Raw genomic sequence first — 13,558 nt, 5'->3', positions numbered from 1 at the left:
TTTGGACCCCATCAATTCTCATGGCATTAGCTCAGTCATAGATAAGGAAACCTCCTGCTGATTGCCACCTACTGCTCTCTTTCATTTGCTAAATAGTAAATGGAATGATGCTGTTGTTGTTAATTGCAGGGGGAATTGAATATAAAAGTAGGAATGCTTTGCTACAGTTGTACAGGGCATTGGTTTGACCACATCTGGAGCACTGTGTACAGTTTTGTCTCCTTACTTAAGAAAAGACATTGCATTAGAAGCAGTTCAGAGAAGATTCACTCAACTCATTCCTGGGATGAGGGGCTTATCTTATGAGCAAAGGTTGGACAGGTTGGGTCTGTATCCTTTGGAGTTTAGAAGAGTGAAGCGTATTAAGATCCTGAGGGGGCTTGACAGTGTGGATGCTAAAAGAACGTTTCCCCTTGTGGGGGAGACCAAAATAAGGGGTATCCCATTTGAGTCAGAAATGGGATAAATTTTTTTGAGGGTTGAGAGTCTGGAACTCTTTCTCGGAGAATGGTAGAGGCAGGGTCATTGATTATTTTTAAGACTAAGTTAGATAACCTTGACTAACAAGGGAGCCTGAGGGTATTGGGCGTAGGCAGGATAGTGGCGTTGAGGCCAAAATCAGCTCAGCCATGATCTTATTGAAAGGCGGAGCAGCCTTGAGGGATCGAATGGTGCACTCCTGTTCCTAACTTGTATGTTCATATGAATCATTGCTCCTCCATCTTGAACGCTCCTTGGAAGAAGCATTGAGGGTAGTGTCATGTCGAGAAGGCATAAAAAAATCTTAAATATTTGTTTCTCTTTTATATTTTGTTGTTAAAATTCCGTTTTTAAAAACGGACAAAGGCTAACTTATCATCCTCCTGGAATGTGACACCCCTTGCATTGTATGAACATTCCAGCCAAGCCAACACAAAGAAAGTGTAGATGAGATATCCACACCAGCTAGCCCTGGACAAAATAAAATCTATTGAGTCTTCATCTCCAAACTTGTGCTAATGATTTCAGTTATTTGCTCAAAACACAATGGGTTTTAATGAGTGTCCTTAACATGTTAGCTGAATGGTTCGACCTGAAACCACCCTGTCACATGATTGAGAACTGAGCTGTTTGAATTGTTTTAATTATACAGCTTTTACATTCTGTCTTCAGTTTTGGTTTAACCTCAGAAGAGAAAACCAGACTCCAAGCTAATAGCCTGTCTCTGACCTCCATCTTTCTCAAAGTCGGACATCTAGAAAGAACCCTGTATCTCACCTGTAGAGTGAACTAATTCCCAGAATACAAGAGTACTTTACTACACCTTCAACTGCCTCACCTGAGTTCCTTGGACAACGACCAGGAATTCTGCCACACAAAGAATTTTCATTGGACATTAACTTGCTGGGCTCTCCTCACATGAATTAATGCCAATACTTTTTTGATTTTTTTTACGTAACTTGCAATTTGCAACTTCTATCCTTTTCTTTCTATGCCTTTCTACCTTTTATGCTTTTGAGTGTGAATGTGTGTCACAATCCATTCCTTGGGTTTTGAATGTGTTAATAAATCCTAGTTTTGTTTCACCTTAAAGAATTTGCTGTGGGTTATTTTTCACATTGGACCTCATAAACTGGGATTGGGGAACACACCATGGCACATTTCAACAAGATAAAGGATACTAAGTGAAGCAAATTAAATTAGAAATTAAAACCACCACTGTAATGGGCAGTAATTCAATCCATCTCATCATCGTGTCTGTAACAGAATTGGGAGCTCGTGTCCAGGATTGATCCATTCATGAGCCAAAATTTGACCAAAGTGCACAAAAATCTGACGGGTCCAAATTTTAAAATGAGCCTGAATCAGATGCTGAAGGAAACTGATTGGAAGCCAAAGAGAAAAAATTCAGTGGCTGAAATTATCTGTAAGACAAATACACGTACTGCAGCAAATTCTTTTAATCTCACATTAGAGCAACATGGTAAATTACACTACAAAGATGGGTATGGAAAAGGAAGTACTAACTAGTGAAACTTTAGCCTCCTTAAATCAGGGACAGTTGAGATTTGTAGCTTGGTAAAAGTTTCTCCTGAGGCCAAAAAGCCCGAGGTACTTCAGATACCTTTTGAGACCTTTTTGCCACAGTCCCTATCTAGAACAGATTGAAGACTCAAAACCAAAAACTGATTGGAGACCTCTATTTAAGTTAACTACCCCAGCCACAAAATGGCTGTTGGAGCTGGAAAGGAGAAGACAAGAGAGAGTGTTCTAGGAAAGAGAACAAGGGAGCGAACTGGTTCACCAGCAAATGATGCAGGAGATGAAATTAAAGGCTCAGGAAGCAGAGGGAATTCCAAAAGGAGACGGAAAGGAGACACAGGGAATTAATTATATTACGGACGAGTAACTGGAGAACTCCCAAGCACGGTGTCCTGAGAAGGCAGAACAGCTCAGAGAGGCTGGACAACCCAAACGATTTCAGCAAAACTCTGCAGTGTGGCAGAAGGCTGAAAAAAAATTGAGGCTCTGCAGGGGGTGGTGAAAGAACCCAGCCCCCATCAGCGATAAGGTGGCTCAGGGAAAGCTACCTGGATTTAAGAGGGCTGAGATTAGGTCAGTAAAATTCAAAGGGGCCAGGGAAACGGTTTTCAAAAGAGATGAAGGGACTGAGCCAGCGACAGAGTTGGCCAACACCACCACCTTTGCTAAATTGAACATGGCCATTCCCTGGCAGCAAAGCTGATATTAAGGGAGCTGCCTCACAGAGCCAAAGAGCCACATGAGAAGAGCAGTGGAAGCTAAGCAGCCTCATGTGAGCCAGGGTGTCCTAGAGGACATGGGACCAAACAGGGACCAGCCCATCCCTACGGTAACTACATTGGGGAAGTCATTACCCTGTGAACAGATCCATGCTTGCCACCACCCAAAAGACAGAGCAAGTGTTGCAGTTGACTCCCAGGCATCAAAAATGGGTGGGTGGTACTGAGTTGAGGGGCCAGGGGGAAGCACATGCTGGGATGGGAATAGCAAATGTTGGAGGAGATGCAGCCAAAGAGGGGTTAGTGGAATCCTTCTCCCCAGGGATAAATGGGGATACAAAAATCCCCAGACCCGGCTAGCAAATTTAAAAAGAAGGGAGCCCATACCCCTGCTGGATGAGCAGGAGGTCTGGCTGTTTGAAACCTTCTTTCCAATTTTAGATGCCAGGGAAGTCCCCAAATAGATACTCAGTTGGTGAGAAACTACCTTGCCCAGATTTAAAACAAAAGGAGCCTGCATCCCTGCTGGGTGAACATGTGGTATGGCTACCCAAACCCGCCTTTCCGAATTTGGAGGCAGTCCCGAGAGATTCCCAAACAAACCTGAGAGGTTCCCAAATACCCCTAGAGCTGGTGAGGAAACCCAACCCCTGTGAGTGAAGATATCCCCAAAAATACAGGGCAGAGCAGGGATGCAAAAAGGTCCCAAAACAGGCAGAACGATTTAAGAAGAAAGAAGCACGTACCCCTGCGGGATGAACAGGAGGTCTGGCTAGCTCACATCATCTTTCCAACCTTCGAGGGAGAACAGGGAAAGTCACAAGTAGACGTGCAAATGGTGAGGGAGACACCTCACCTAATTGATGAGCTGCAGGGCAGTGCAGCTGGAGCTGGGCAGTAGTGCCCCAAACAAAATGAGACAGGTTGGGATGCAACGCCTCCCCAAGCTAATGGGTCAGGGGAAGACAGTAACCCTGACCTGCTGCATTTAGGACTACCAAAAGGGAAGGTCAAGTGCACTTCGAACCAAATTGAACCCAGAGCCCAGTCAGCCAGTGAGTGTCCACCAGAGGGTGGACACATCTGAGGGTAGCTAGGAGAGGTCAACTGAGAAGGAGGGATAGGAGGTTTCCCCAGTTGAACCCTCGGCTGCCAGGATGGTAGTCCTCTGAATCTCAGATGCCCGATCAGTAATCCTGACCCAAGAGCATTGGGTGGATGTGGCTCAGGAAATTTAAAGAAATTCAAAGCGATCTGCTGGAGGTACCCTACTAGCGGTCCATGACGTGGATGTTGAAGAACTCCCAACAATAAATCAAGCTGTCCCAGCTGAGCCCCGACCAGCTAGTCCACGTCAGGCAGGAAATTCAGCATATGCTGGACCCTGACCTAGCTGAGCTCCAGAGCCACGGGAGCTCCCCCAATACCTTGGAGTTGTATCTTGGAGCTTCTTAACTGACAAAAGAAGTTGAACATTGACTGACACCCTCTCCTGTGGGTAAAACCTGTGAACACAGCAGGGAGCTGACATTTCCCCTAGTAACATTTTTTTAATAAAAGAGTGAACAAGAGAATGAATGTATGCCTCTTTACTTTTTTCTCTTCTCCTTCAACATCTTTTCTTAAAAAAAGATTGAAATAGAATTCATTTTGCCCCCAATGGTAGAGGTGTGTCAAGCCGAGAAGGCGTGAAGAAAAAAAATCTTAAAAATCTGTTTCTCTCCAATATTCTCTTGTTGAAATTCTGTTTATAAAAATGGGCAAGGGCTAACTCATCATTCTCCTAGAATGTAACACCCCTTGCACTGTATGAACATTCCAGCCAAGCCAACACAAAGGACTCGTAGATGAGATATCCACACCAGCCAGCCCTGAACGAAGGAAGAATTATTGTGACCCCTAATCCCCAGTGTTGTGGCAATGGTTCCACAGTTATCTGCTCAAAATGCAATGGGTTTTAATGAACGTCCTTAAAGTACATCATTAGCTGAACGACCACCTGAAACCACTTTGTCACATGACCGAGAACTGAGCTGTTTGAATTGCTTTCATTTTATATAGAGCTTTTGGATTCTGTCTTCAGTTGTGGTTTAACCTCAAGATAAAATTGGTCTCCAAGTTTGCAGCTTGCTTCTGACATCCGTCTCTCTCAAAGTTGAATCTCCAGAAAGAACCCTGTATTTTTCCTACAGAGTGAACTAATTTCCAGAGTGCAAGAAGACTTTGCTGCATCTTCAACTGCCTCAATCGAGTTCCTAGGACAAAAACCAGGAATTCTGCCTGACAAAGCCATCTGAAAGGATCTCATTAGACATTGACTTACTGGACTCTCCTCATGTGAATTAATGCCAATACGTTTTTGATTTTTTTTTAAGTAATTCGCAATCTGTAACTTCTATCCCTTTCTTTTCTCTCTTGTATGCTCATGAGTGTGAATGTGTCACAATCTATCCCTTGGGTTTTGAATGTGTTAATAAATCCTAGTTTTATTTCACTTTAAAGAATTTGCTGTGGGTTATTTTTAATATTGGACAACATAAACAGGGGTTTGGGAAATGCACCATGGCCCATTCCAACAAGGCAAAGGAAACTAAGGGAAACAAGTTAACTTAGAAATTAAAACTACTGCTGTCACAGGTAGAGGAGGGGAACAGTAGTAATTTAATCCACCTTGTTGTCCTCGTATCTGTAATAGTAGCAAGAGCAGAATGTACTTTGGGTGGAGGACTTCAATGTCCATCACCATGTGTGGCTCGGTAGCATCACTACTGACTGACCTGGCTGAAATGCTGAAGGACACAAAGGGGAAAACTACTTGACCTCATCCTTACCAATTTATCTGTTGTAGATGCATATGTTCACGACAGTATTGGTTTGAGTGATGACAGCACAGTCCTTGAGGTGGAAATCCTGTCTTCGCACTGAGGGCACTTTACACCATGTTATGTGACACTGCCCCTCTCCTTTAGGGGATAGATTCAGAACCGATCCAACAGCTGAAAACTGGGCATCCATTAGGTACTGCGTGCCAACGACATGAGTTGTATTCAGCCACAATCTTTAACCTTGTGGCCTGGCATATCCCTCACTTTACTATTGCCATTAAGCCAGGGAACCAACTCTGGTTCAATTGAATGTGTGGGAGAGGATGCCAGGGGTCGCACCAGGTGTACATAAAAATGAAATACCAACCTGCTGAAGTTACAATGCAGGTTGATGTGCATGCTAAACAGCAGAATTAGTATGCTAGCAACAAGAGTTAAATGATTACACAACCAACGGATCAGAATCAGTGCTGCCACACCCAGTCTTGAATGATGGTGGACAATTAAAGAACTAACTAAAGGAGAAGGCTCCACAAACATCCCATCCTCGATGATGGGGGAGCCCAGCACATCAGTGCAAACGACAAGGCTGAAGCATTTGCAACCATGTTCAGCTAGAAACGATGAGGATGATCCACCTCTGCCTTTTCCTGAGGTCCCTAGCATCACAGTCTTCAGCCTATTTGATTCACTCCATGTGATTTAAAAAACACTTGAAGGCACTAGATATAATAAAGTCCTGACAATGTCCCGGGTGTTATACTGAAGACTTTTTATCCAGAACTAGCAGCACCCCTAGCCAAGCTGTTCCACCACAGCTACAACACTGGCATCTACTCCATAATGTGGAAAATTGCCCAGATATGTCCTGTCCACAAAAAGCAGGAAAAATCCAATCTGGCCAATTACCGCCCTATCAGTCTACTCTCGATCATCAACTCAGTGATGGAGCGTGTAGTCAACAGTGCTATCAAATGGCACTTGCACAGCAATAACTTGCTCAGTTTGGGTTCCACCAGGACCGCTTGGCTTCAGACCTCATTACAGGTCCTCACATGGAAAGAAGAGCTGAATTCCAGGGGTGAGGTGAGAGCGACTGCCTTTGACATCAAGGCAGCATTTGACCAAGTGTGACATCAAGGAACCCTAGTAAAATTAAATGAAAATTGTGGAGGATATCTTTCCACTGGTTGGAGTCATCCCTAGCACAAAGGAAGATGGGAATGTTTTTTTGAGACCAATCATCTCAGCTCCAGGACATTACTGCAGGAGCTTCTCAGGGTGGTGTCTTCAGCTGCTTGATCTATGACCTTCCCTGCGTTATAATGTCATAAGTGAGGATGTTAGCTGATGATTGCAATGTATTCAGTACCATTCCAGCTCTTCATATACTGAGGCAGTTTATTTCTGCATGCCACGAGACATTGTCAACATATTAACTGACAAGTAACATTAATGCCACATGAAAGCCAGGGAATGGCTATCTCCAACAGGAGAGATTGTAACTATCTCCCCCATGACATTCAATGACATTACCATCATTGATTCCCCATACCAACATCTTGGGTGTTACTAATGACCAGAAACTGAACTGGACCAGCCTTATAAATACTGTGGTAATAAGAGCAGGTCAGGGACTGGGAGTCTGCAGCAAGTAACTCACCGCCTGACTCTCCAAAGTTTGCCCACCATCTATAAGGCACAAGTCAGGAGTTGCTGGAATACTATCCACTTGCCTGGATGGGTGCAGTTCCAAGAAAGCTCAAGAAACTTGACACCATGCAGGACAAGCAGCCCGCATGATCGTTACCCTGTTCATCATCTTAAATATTCACTCCCTGTGCCATCGACGCATAGTGAAAGCAGCTTGCCAAGGCTCCTTCGACAGCATCTCTCAAACCCAGAGCCTCTGTCACCTCTAAGAACGAGGGTTACCAGTGCATGGGAACTCCAGCATCTCCAGTTTCCCCTCCAAGTTACACATCTACCTCACTTGAAAATACATTGCCATTCCTTCACTGCTGCATCAAAATCCTTTAATGCCCTCCCAACAGCACTGTGGATGTGCCTACACTGCATGGGCTGCAGCAATTCAAGAAGGTGGCTCACAACCACCACCACCACCACAGACAATTAGAGAATGGTAATAAATGCTGCCCTTGTCAACAACTCCCACAACCCATGAACAAATGAAAATGTGACTCTCTAAGGCAAGCATATCTTTTATTTGGTAAGGAGACAAAAATTGTATACACCATTCCTGGACTGGCTGTACCAATGCGCTGTACAACTGCAGACATTCTTACTCTTGTACTCCAACCTTCCTTAGCCTCAGGGCTGGTGCCAGATGACTGGAGAATTGCAAATGTTACACCCTTGTTCAAAAAGGGGTGCAAGGATAAAGCCAGCAACTACAGACCATTCAGTTTGACTTCAGTGGTAGGGAAACTTGTGAAAAATATAGTTCGGGACAAAATCAATAGTCACTTAGACAAGTGCAGGATAATGAAGGAAAGCCAGCATGAATTCATTAAGGGGAAAATCAGGGGAACTAACTTGCTGGAGTTTTTTGAGGAGGTAACAGACGGTTGATAAGGCAACGCTGTTGATGTGTACATGCATTTTCATAAGGCATTTGACACAGTGCCACAGTGCCACACAACAGACTTGAGCAAAATTCTAGCTCGTGGAATAAAAGGGAAAGTAGGCATTTGGATAACAAATTGGCTGGCTGAGTGACTGGATGTTTTTAAATTGGAGGAAGATTTATAGTGGAGTTCCCCAGGGGTCAGTGTTGGGACCCTTGCTTTTCCTGATGTATATTAATGACCTATACTGTGGTGTTCAGGGCATTATTTCAATTTGTAGATGATGCGAAGACTGGAAATACCAGCTGTGATGAGGATAGTCTTGAACTTCAAAAGAACATAGACATGTTGGTGGATTTATTGGGCAGACAAGTGTCAGATGAAGTTCAATGCAGAGAAGTGTGAGGTGATTCATTTTGCCAGGAAGAATATGGAGAGATTGTATAGTATAGAGGGAGAAACTCTAAAGGAGGTGCAGGAACAAAGGGACCTTGGTGTATATGTACATAAGTCATTGAGGATGGCAGGGCTTGTGGAGAGAGCAAGTTAATATAGTATATCGTATCTTAGGCTTTATTAATAAGGGCATTGAATACAAGAGTTAGGAGGTCATGTTGAGCTTGTATAAGACCTGGAGTACTGTGTCCAGTTCTGGGTGCCATACTTGAGGAAGGATGTGAAGGCATTGGAGAGATTACAGAGGAGATCACGAGAATGATTCCAGGGATGAAGAACTGTAGCTATAAGAATAAATTGGAGAGGATGGAACCATTTTCCTTGGAGAAAAGAAGGCTGAGAGGAGACTTTATGGAGGTATTCAAGATCCTGAGGGGTATGGATAGGGTAAATAGTGAGAAACTGTTCCCATTCGAACAGCACGGACTAGAGAGCACAGATTCAAAATAATTGGCAAAATGGATAATAGTGATTGATGTGAGGAAATTTTTTTTCACCCAAAGGGTGGTTGGAGTCTGCAATGAACTTCCTGAGAGGGTGGTGGAGGCAGGTTTGATAGAGGAATTCAAAAAAATTGGATTACTATCTGAAAAGAGAGAATGTGCAAGGTTGCTGGGTTAAGGCAGGGGAGCGGGACTAGGTCAAATGCCCTTTCAGAGGGCCAGTGCAGACTTGATGGCCAAATGGCCTCCTGCACTGTAAAGATACTCTAAACCTCTTACACTAAAAGGCCAACAAACCATTTGCATTTCTAATTGCTTTGTGTACCTATACGTTAGTTTTTAATATACCTAGACACCAATCCCCCTCAACACCAGCATTTAATAGTTTTTCACTGTTTTTAATAAAGTCCTTTTTTTTCTACTCTTCCCATCTAAATGAATAACCTAAGCAAGTTACAATCCATCTGACACCTACTTGACCCCTCACTTAACTGTCTATCCATTTGCAGACTTTTTGCCCCCTCCTCACAACTTACTTTTCCACCTTGCTTTGTATTGCTGGCAAATTTAAATACATTAGAGTCTGTCATTCACCTAAGTCATTCATGTAAATTGTAAATAGCTGAGGCCCCAGCACTGATCCTTGTGTCATCCCACTGTTTACAGCCTGTCAACCTGAAAATAACCCATTCATTCTCATGTTATGTCAGGATTCTGCTTTTTTTGTCCAACTTTTATCAACTTCTAGAAGATTGGCTACATCTAATGCATAGTGCTTTATAAAGGAATAACAAAAGCAGGAGTTTAATACTTTTCTTATTCTTCACAGGAATTTTGACGGGTAAAAAACTTAAATAAGATCTTAAGATTTGCACAACTGAAGTAATTTACATTTTTTTTTACAATAGCTTGTCATGGAATTCTGTGGTGCAGGATCCATTACAGATTTGGTGAAAAACACAAAAGGAAATTCCTTGAAGGAGGACTGGATTGCATACATCTGCAGAGAGATACTCCGGGTAAGCATGGATCTTGTACAGAATCCAAAGGCTGGATGTTTGCAGGTGTTACAAATGTGAAAGAGCACAGATTATCAAAGTGGATTAAAAGCTATTTCCATTGCTTAAATTTAGCAGAGTTAATATCAACATATCCTTTAGAGAATAAAAACAGAAAATGCTGCAACTATCAGCAGGTCAGGTAGCCTCTGTGGCGAGGGAAACGGCGTAAGGTTTCAGGTCAATCATCATTTATTAGAACATTGACCTGCAATATTAACACTGCTCCTGTCTCCACAGATGTTGCCTGACCTGGTGAGTATTTCCAGTAGTTTGTTTTTATTTCAGATTTCCAGCATCTGTGTTATCCTTTAGACTCTGTTTCAGCACTTTGACTTGTATTCAAATCTTTGAAGGGAGTATGTGTGTTAATTTTGAAGAAATGAACAATTAATAATTGATTAACAATCTAATCTTGCTGTTTCTGGACCTCTGATAATGGAGCATGAACTAAATTGTATGCACCTTTTTGATTTTAAAAAAACATAAACTGTTCATTGTTTTATATCACATTTTTATTCTACCGTTCAAATATTTCAAATTAATACAACCTATCAAAATTACATTCCAAACTATTCCCTTCACAGCAATTTTCTTGGAATACAAGTTGGCACTCTGGGCTAGCTGACATTTGTAATGTCCTTCAGACTCGAAATGTGTTTAAAATGCACAGGTATTGCAGGCTTCGCATAAGATCAGATTGCTTCCTTTCTTAGCTGTTGCGGCTTGTGGAGAATTTTATTATTACTACTCCTTTTGTGGGCAACAGACGAAACTGAGCTCAATTGGAAAAACCTGTGTAACATCTTGGCTTGATATGAAGTCTGCCCTTTTCCATCTCAGCAGTCCCAGACATAGGTGTATAGGTACTGTGGCAGAAATCTACGCTAAACTTACAAGACTAGTTCTGTAGCTGTTATAAAATGCTGCTGCTAGATTCTGCTATCTTAGAAACATCTGGAACTCTCTTCAGTAAAATCTGGTCCCTATTTTTAAAATTTCTATGTCTCCCAGTTTATTATTCTTAATAAGTGGCTTTTAGAATAGTTAATATTCAAAGGCATCCCAAAGCTGGGAATTCTTTGGCAAGTAACTTAGCTCCTGACTCCCCAAAGCCTGTCCACCACCTACAAGGCACAAGTCAGGAATGTGATGGAATACCGTCCATTTGCCTGAATGAATGGATCTCCAACAGTACTCAAGAAGGTTGACACCATTGAGTATAAAGCAGCCCACTTGATCAACACCCCATCCATCACCTTAAGCATTCACTCCCTCCTTCACTGGTAAACAGTGGCAGTAGTGTGTAGCATCTGCAAGAGACACTGTAGCAACTCCCCAAGCCTCCTTTGACTGCATCTTCTAAACCTGTGACTTACTACCACCAAGAAGAACAAGAGCAGCAGACACATGGGGACACCATCACCTACAAATTCTCTCTCACTTGGAATTGTATCGCCGTTCCTTCATTGTTGCTGGGTCAAAACCCTGAAACTCCCTTCCTAATGGTCTGTAGCTTTATTATGCTGCAGGGATTGCAGTAGTACAAGAAGGTAGCTTGCTACTACCCTCTTGAGGGTACTTAAGGCTGGGCAATAAATGCTGACCTTGCCAGTAACACACTCAACCCATGAACCAATTTTTAAAAAGAATTTGGAATCAGGTCGAACTAGAGATACTAGTGTTTCCCCCTTGTATAAATTGCATGTAGACAAGAATATAAATTATCTTCAAATTTTTTTCTTTTGTGTTTAGGGACTGTCGCATCTTCATGTACACCATGTCATTCATCGTGATATCAAAGGGCAAAATGTATTGCTGACAGAAAATGCTGAAGTGAAGTTGGGTATGTAGCTAACAATGGTAACATGAATTACTTTAAATTGAGGCTTCCTGTTACCTATCCCAGTAATTGCATTATATGTTGTAAACTTATGAATTACTTTAAATTGAGGCTTCCTAAGTTTACAACATACAATACAATTACTGGGATAGGTAACACAAGTTCACAAGCAATGAGCAGGATATTTATATATGCACACTTGCATAGAGCTAGTTAAATGAATAGACTACATCCTTACCACTTGCAGTTCAATATGAGTTTACAATGTAGTATCTCTCAATTTCCACTCAATTGTTTTGCCCTCTTGAGTTGTATTCATCATTGCATCCGAAGTCCCCAGACACAACTAACATCATCAAGGCGCACGTCTAACGATCCCTCCCTCACTTGAACCACGACAGTCCTGATGGCGTAGCTATCCTGACTTCCCTTTTATTTGACCAACCAATGCACTCGGTACATGATCCAGTTCTCTGATACAAACATTCAGCTTGTTCGCGGGTTGCCTCACCAAGGATGTCTGGAGTTGTATTTTCTTCTTGCTGCCAAACAGAAAACTGGTCTGTTTGTAGAGAACTCTGCTTGATCCCCTCACACAAATTGTATGTTCTGAACTGTGCCTGTTTTCATCCAACTGATCCTGCTTCAGCAGGGCATGAATTGTAATTCAGTAACCAATTACCTGTCTATTTGCTTTTTGCTTCAACGTTCATCCTCATAACAAACCCAAGTCACATGAGCATTTCTTGGAACCTAACAGATGTCATAACCAAGAAACCAATTATCCCTCTTTGTGAATGCTCTTTTGCATTAAAGGGGAATTCACACAATAAAAAAATACAGGCTTTCCCTCAAAGTGCAAGATTCATCACTTTATGAATATCTGCTCATTTTTAAAGTTATGTCAGTAAAAGAGTTGATTGTTAATTGGTTCTCTAGAGATGTCGGCTATAATTTCATGTAATTTTCCAGTTGAATGGAGCTGCTTGTATTTATATGACAGAAATTTCTGAGATCATTCTTCAAATTATCTGCCATAACTTCAGTGGTAATTCCAGAGAAAAAAATGTAAATGCACATGTGTCATCCCTCTGTGTATCCACTGTTTTTTTTGTAGTTAGTGAGATGGGGGAATTATTTCAGAAATTCAACACTCTTAATGCTGATATATTAGATGAATATGAAGTTTGTGAACACCTATCACACTTCTTATAAGCGTACTGATCCTGCCATTCATTGCATTCTAACTATGCTGCTTACTATGTGCCCTGAATTTTTCATTACAGTCGATTTTGGTGTTAGTGCACAATTGGACAGAACTGTTGGTAGAAGGAATACTTTTATTGGGACACCCTACTGGATGGCACCAGAGGTCATTGCTTGTGATGAGAATCCAGATGCAACATATGATTACAGGGTAGGTTGTTACCTTTCATTACTTCCAGAACCAGCACTTTGGTCTTGCGATATTTTTAATTCATGAGATTCTTTAAAAATCTATTTTTATGCAAATATATGACAAAAAAGATGAGATTGGGCCACCACTTTGTGCAACATCTCTGCTCAGCCCACAAGCATGACCCTGATCTTAAGGCTGCTTGTCA

At 42.1% G+C, this 13,558-nt stretch overlaps 1 protein-coding gene across 13 annotated transcripts in view; it reads left to right on the top strand.

The window, feature by feature from the left end:
* The window catches only part of LOC121283948 (mitogen-activated protein kinase kinase kinase kinase 4), a 355,829-nt gene that overhangs the window by 198,319 nt on the left and 143,952 nt on the right, over window positions 1-13,558 (top strand). For 12 of the 13 annotated variants that reach the window (XR_005944401.1, XM_041198761.1, XM_041198757.1 and 9 more), the window contains 3 exons: window positions 9,962-10,072; window positions 11,867-11,957; window positions 13,241-13,371. Coding sequence is in view for 11 of the 13 variants with exons in the window: in XM_041198761.1 (XP_041054695.1) it covers window positions 9,962-10,072; window positions 11,867-11,957; window positions 13,241-13,371 (333 nt within the window). In the remaining 2 variants the exon portion in view is untranslated. Of the gene's footprint in view, window positions 1-9,961; window positions 10,073-11,866; window positions 11,958-13,240; window positions 13,372-13,558 lie in introns of those variants that run through there. The other variant, XM_041198760.1, reaches the window with a different exon arrangement.

This window comes from Carcharodon carcharias, chromosome 11 (assembly GCF_017639515.1).
Source record: "Carcharodon carcharias isolate sCarCar2 chromosome 11, sCarCar2.pri, whole genome shotgun sequence".
Taxonomy (NCBI): Eukaryota; Metazoa; Chordata; class Chondrichthyes; order Lamniformes; family Lamnidae; genus Carcharodon; species Carcharodon carcharias.
This window is presented reverse-complemented; position numbering and strand designations above follow the sequence as displayed.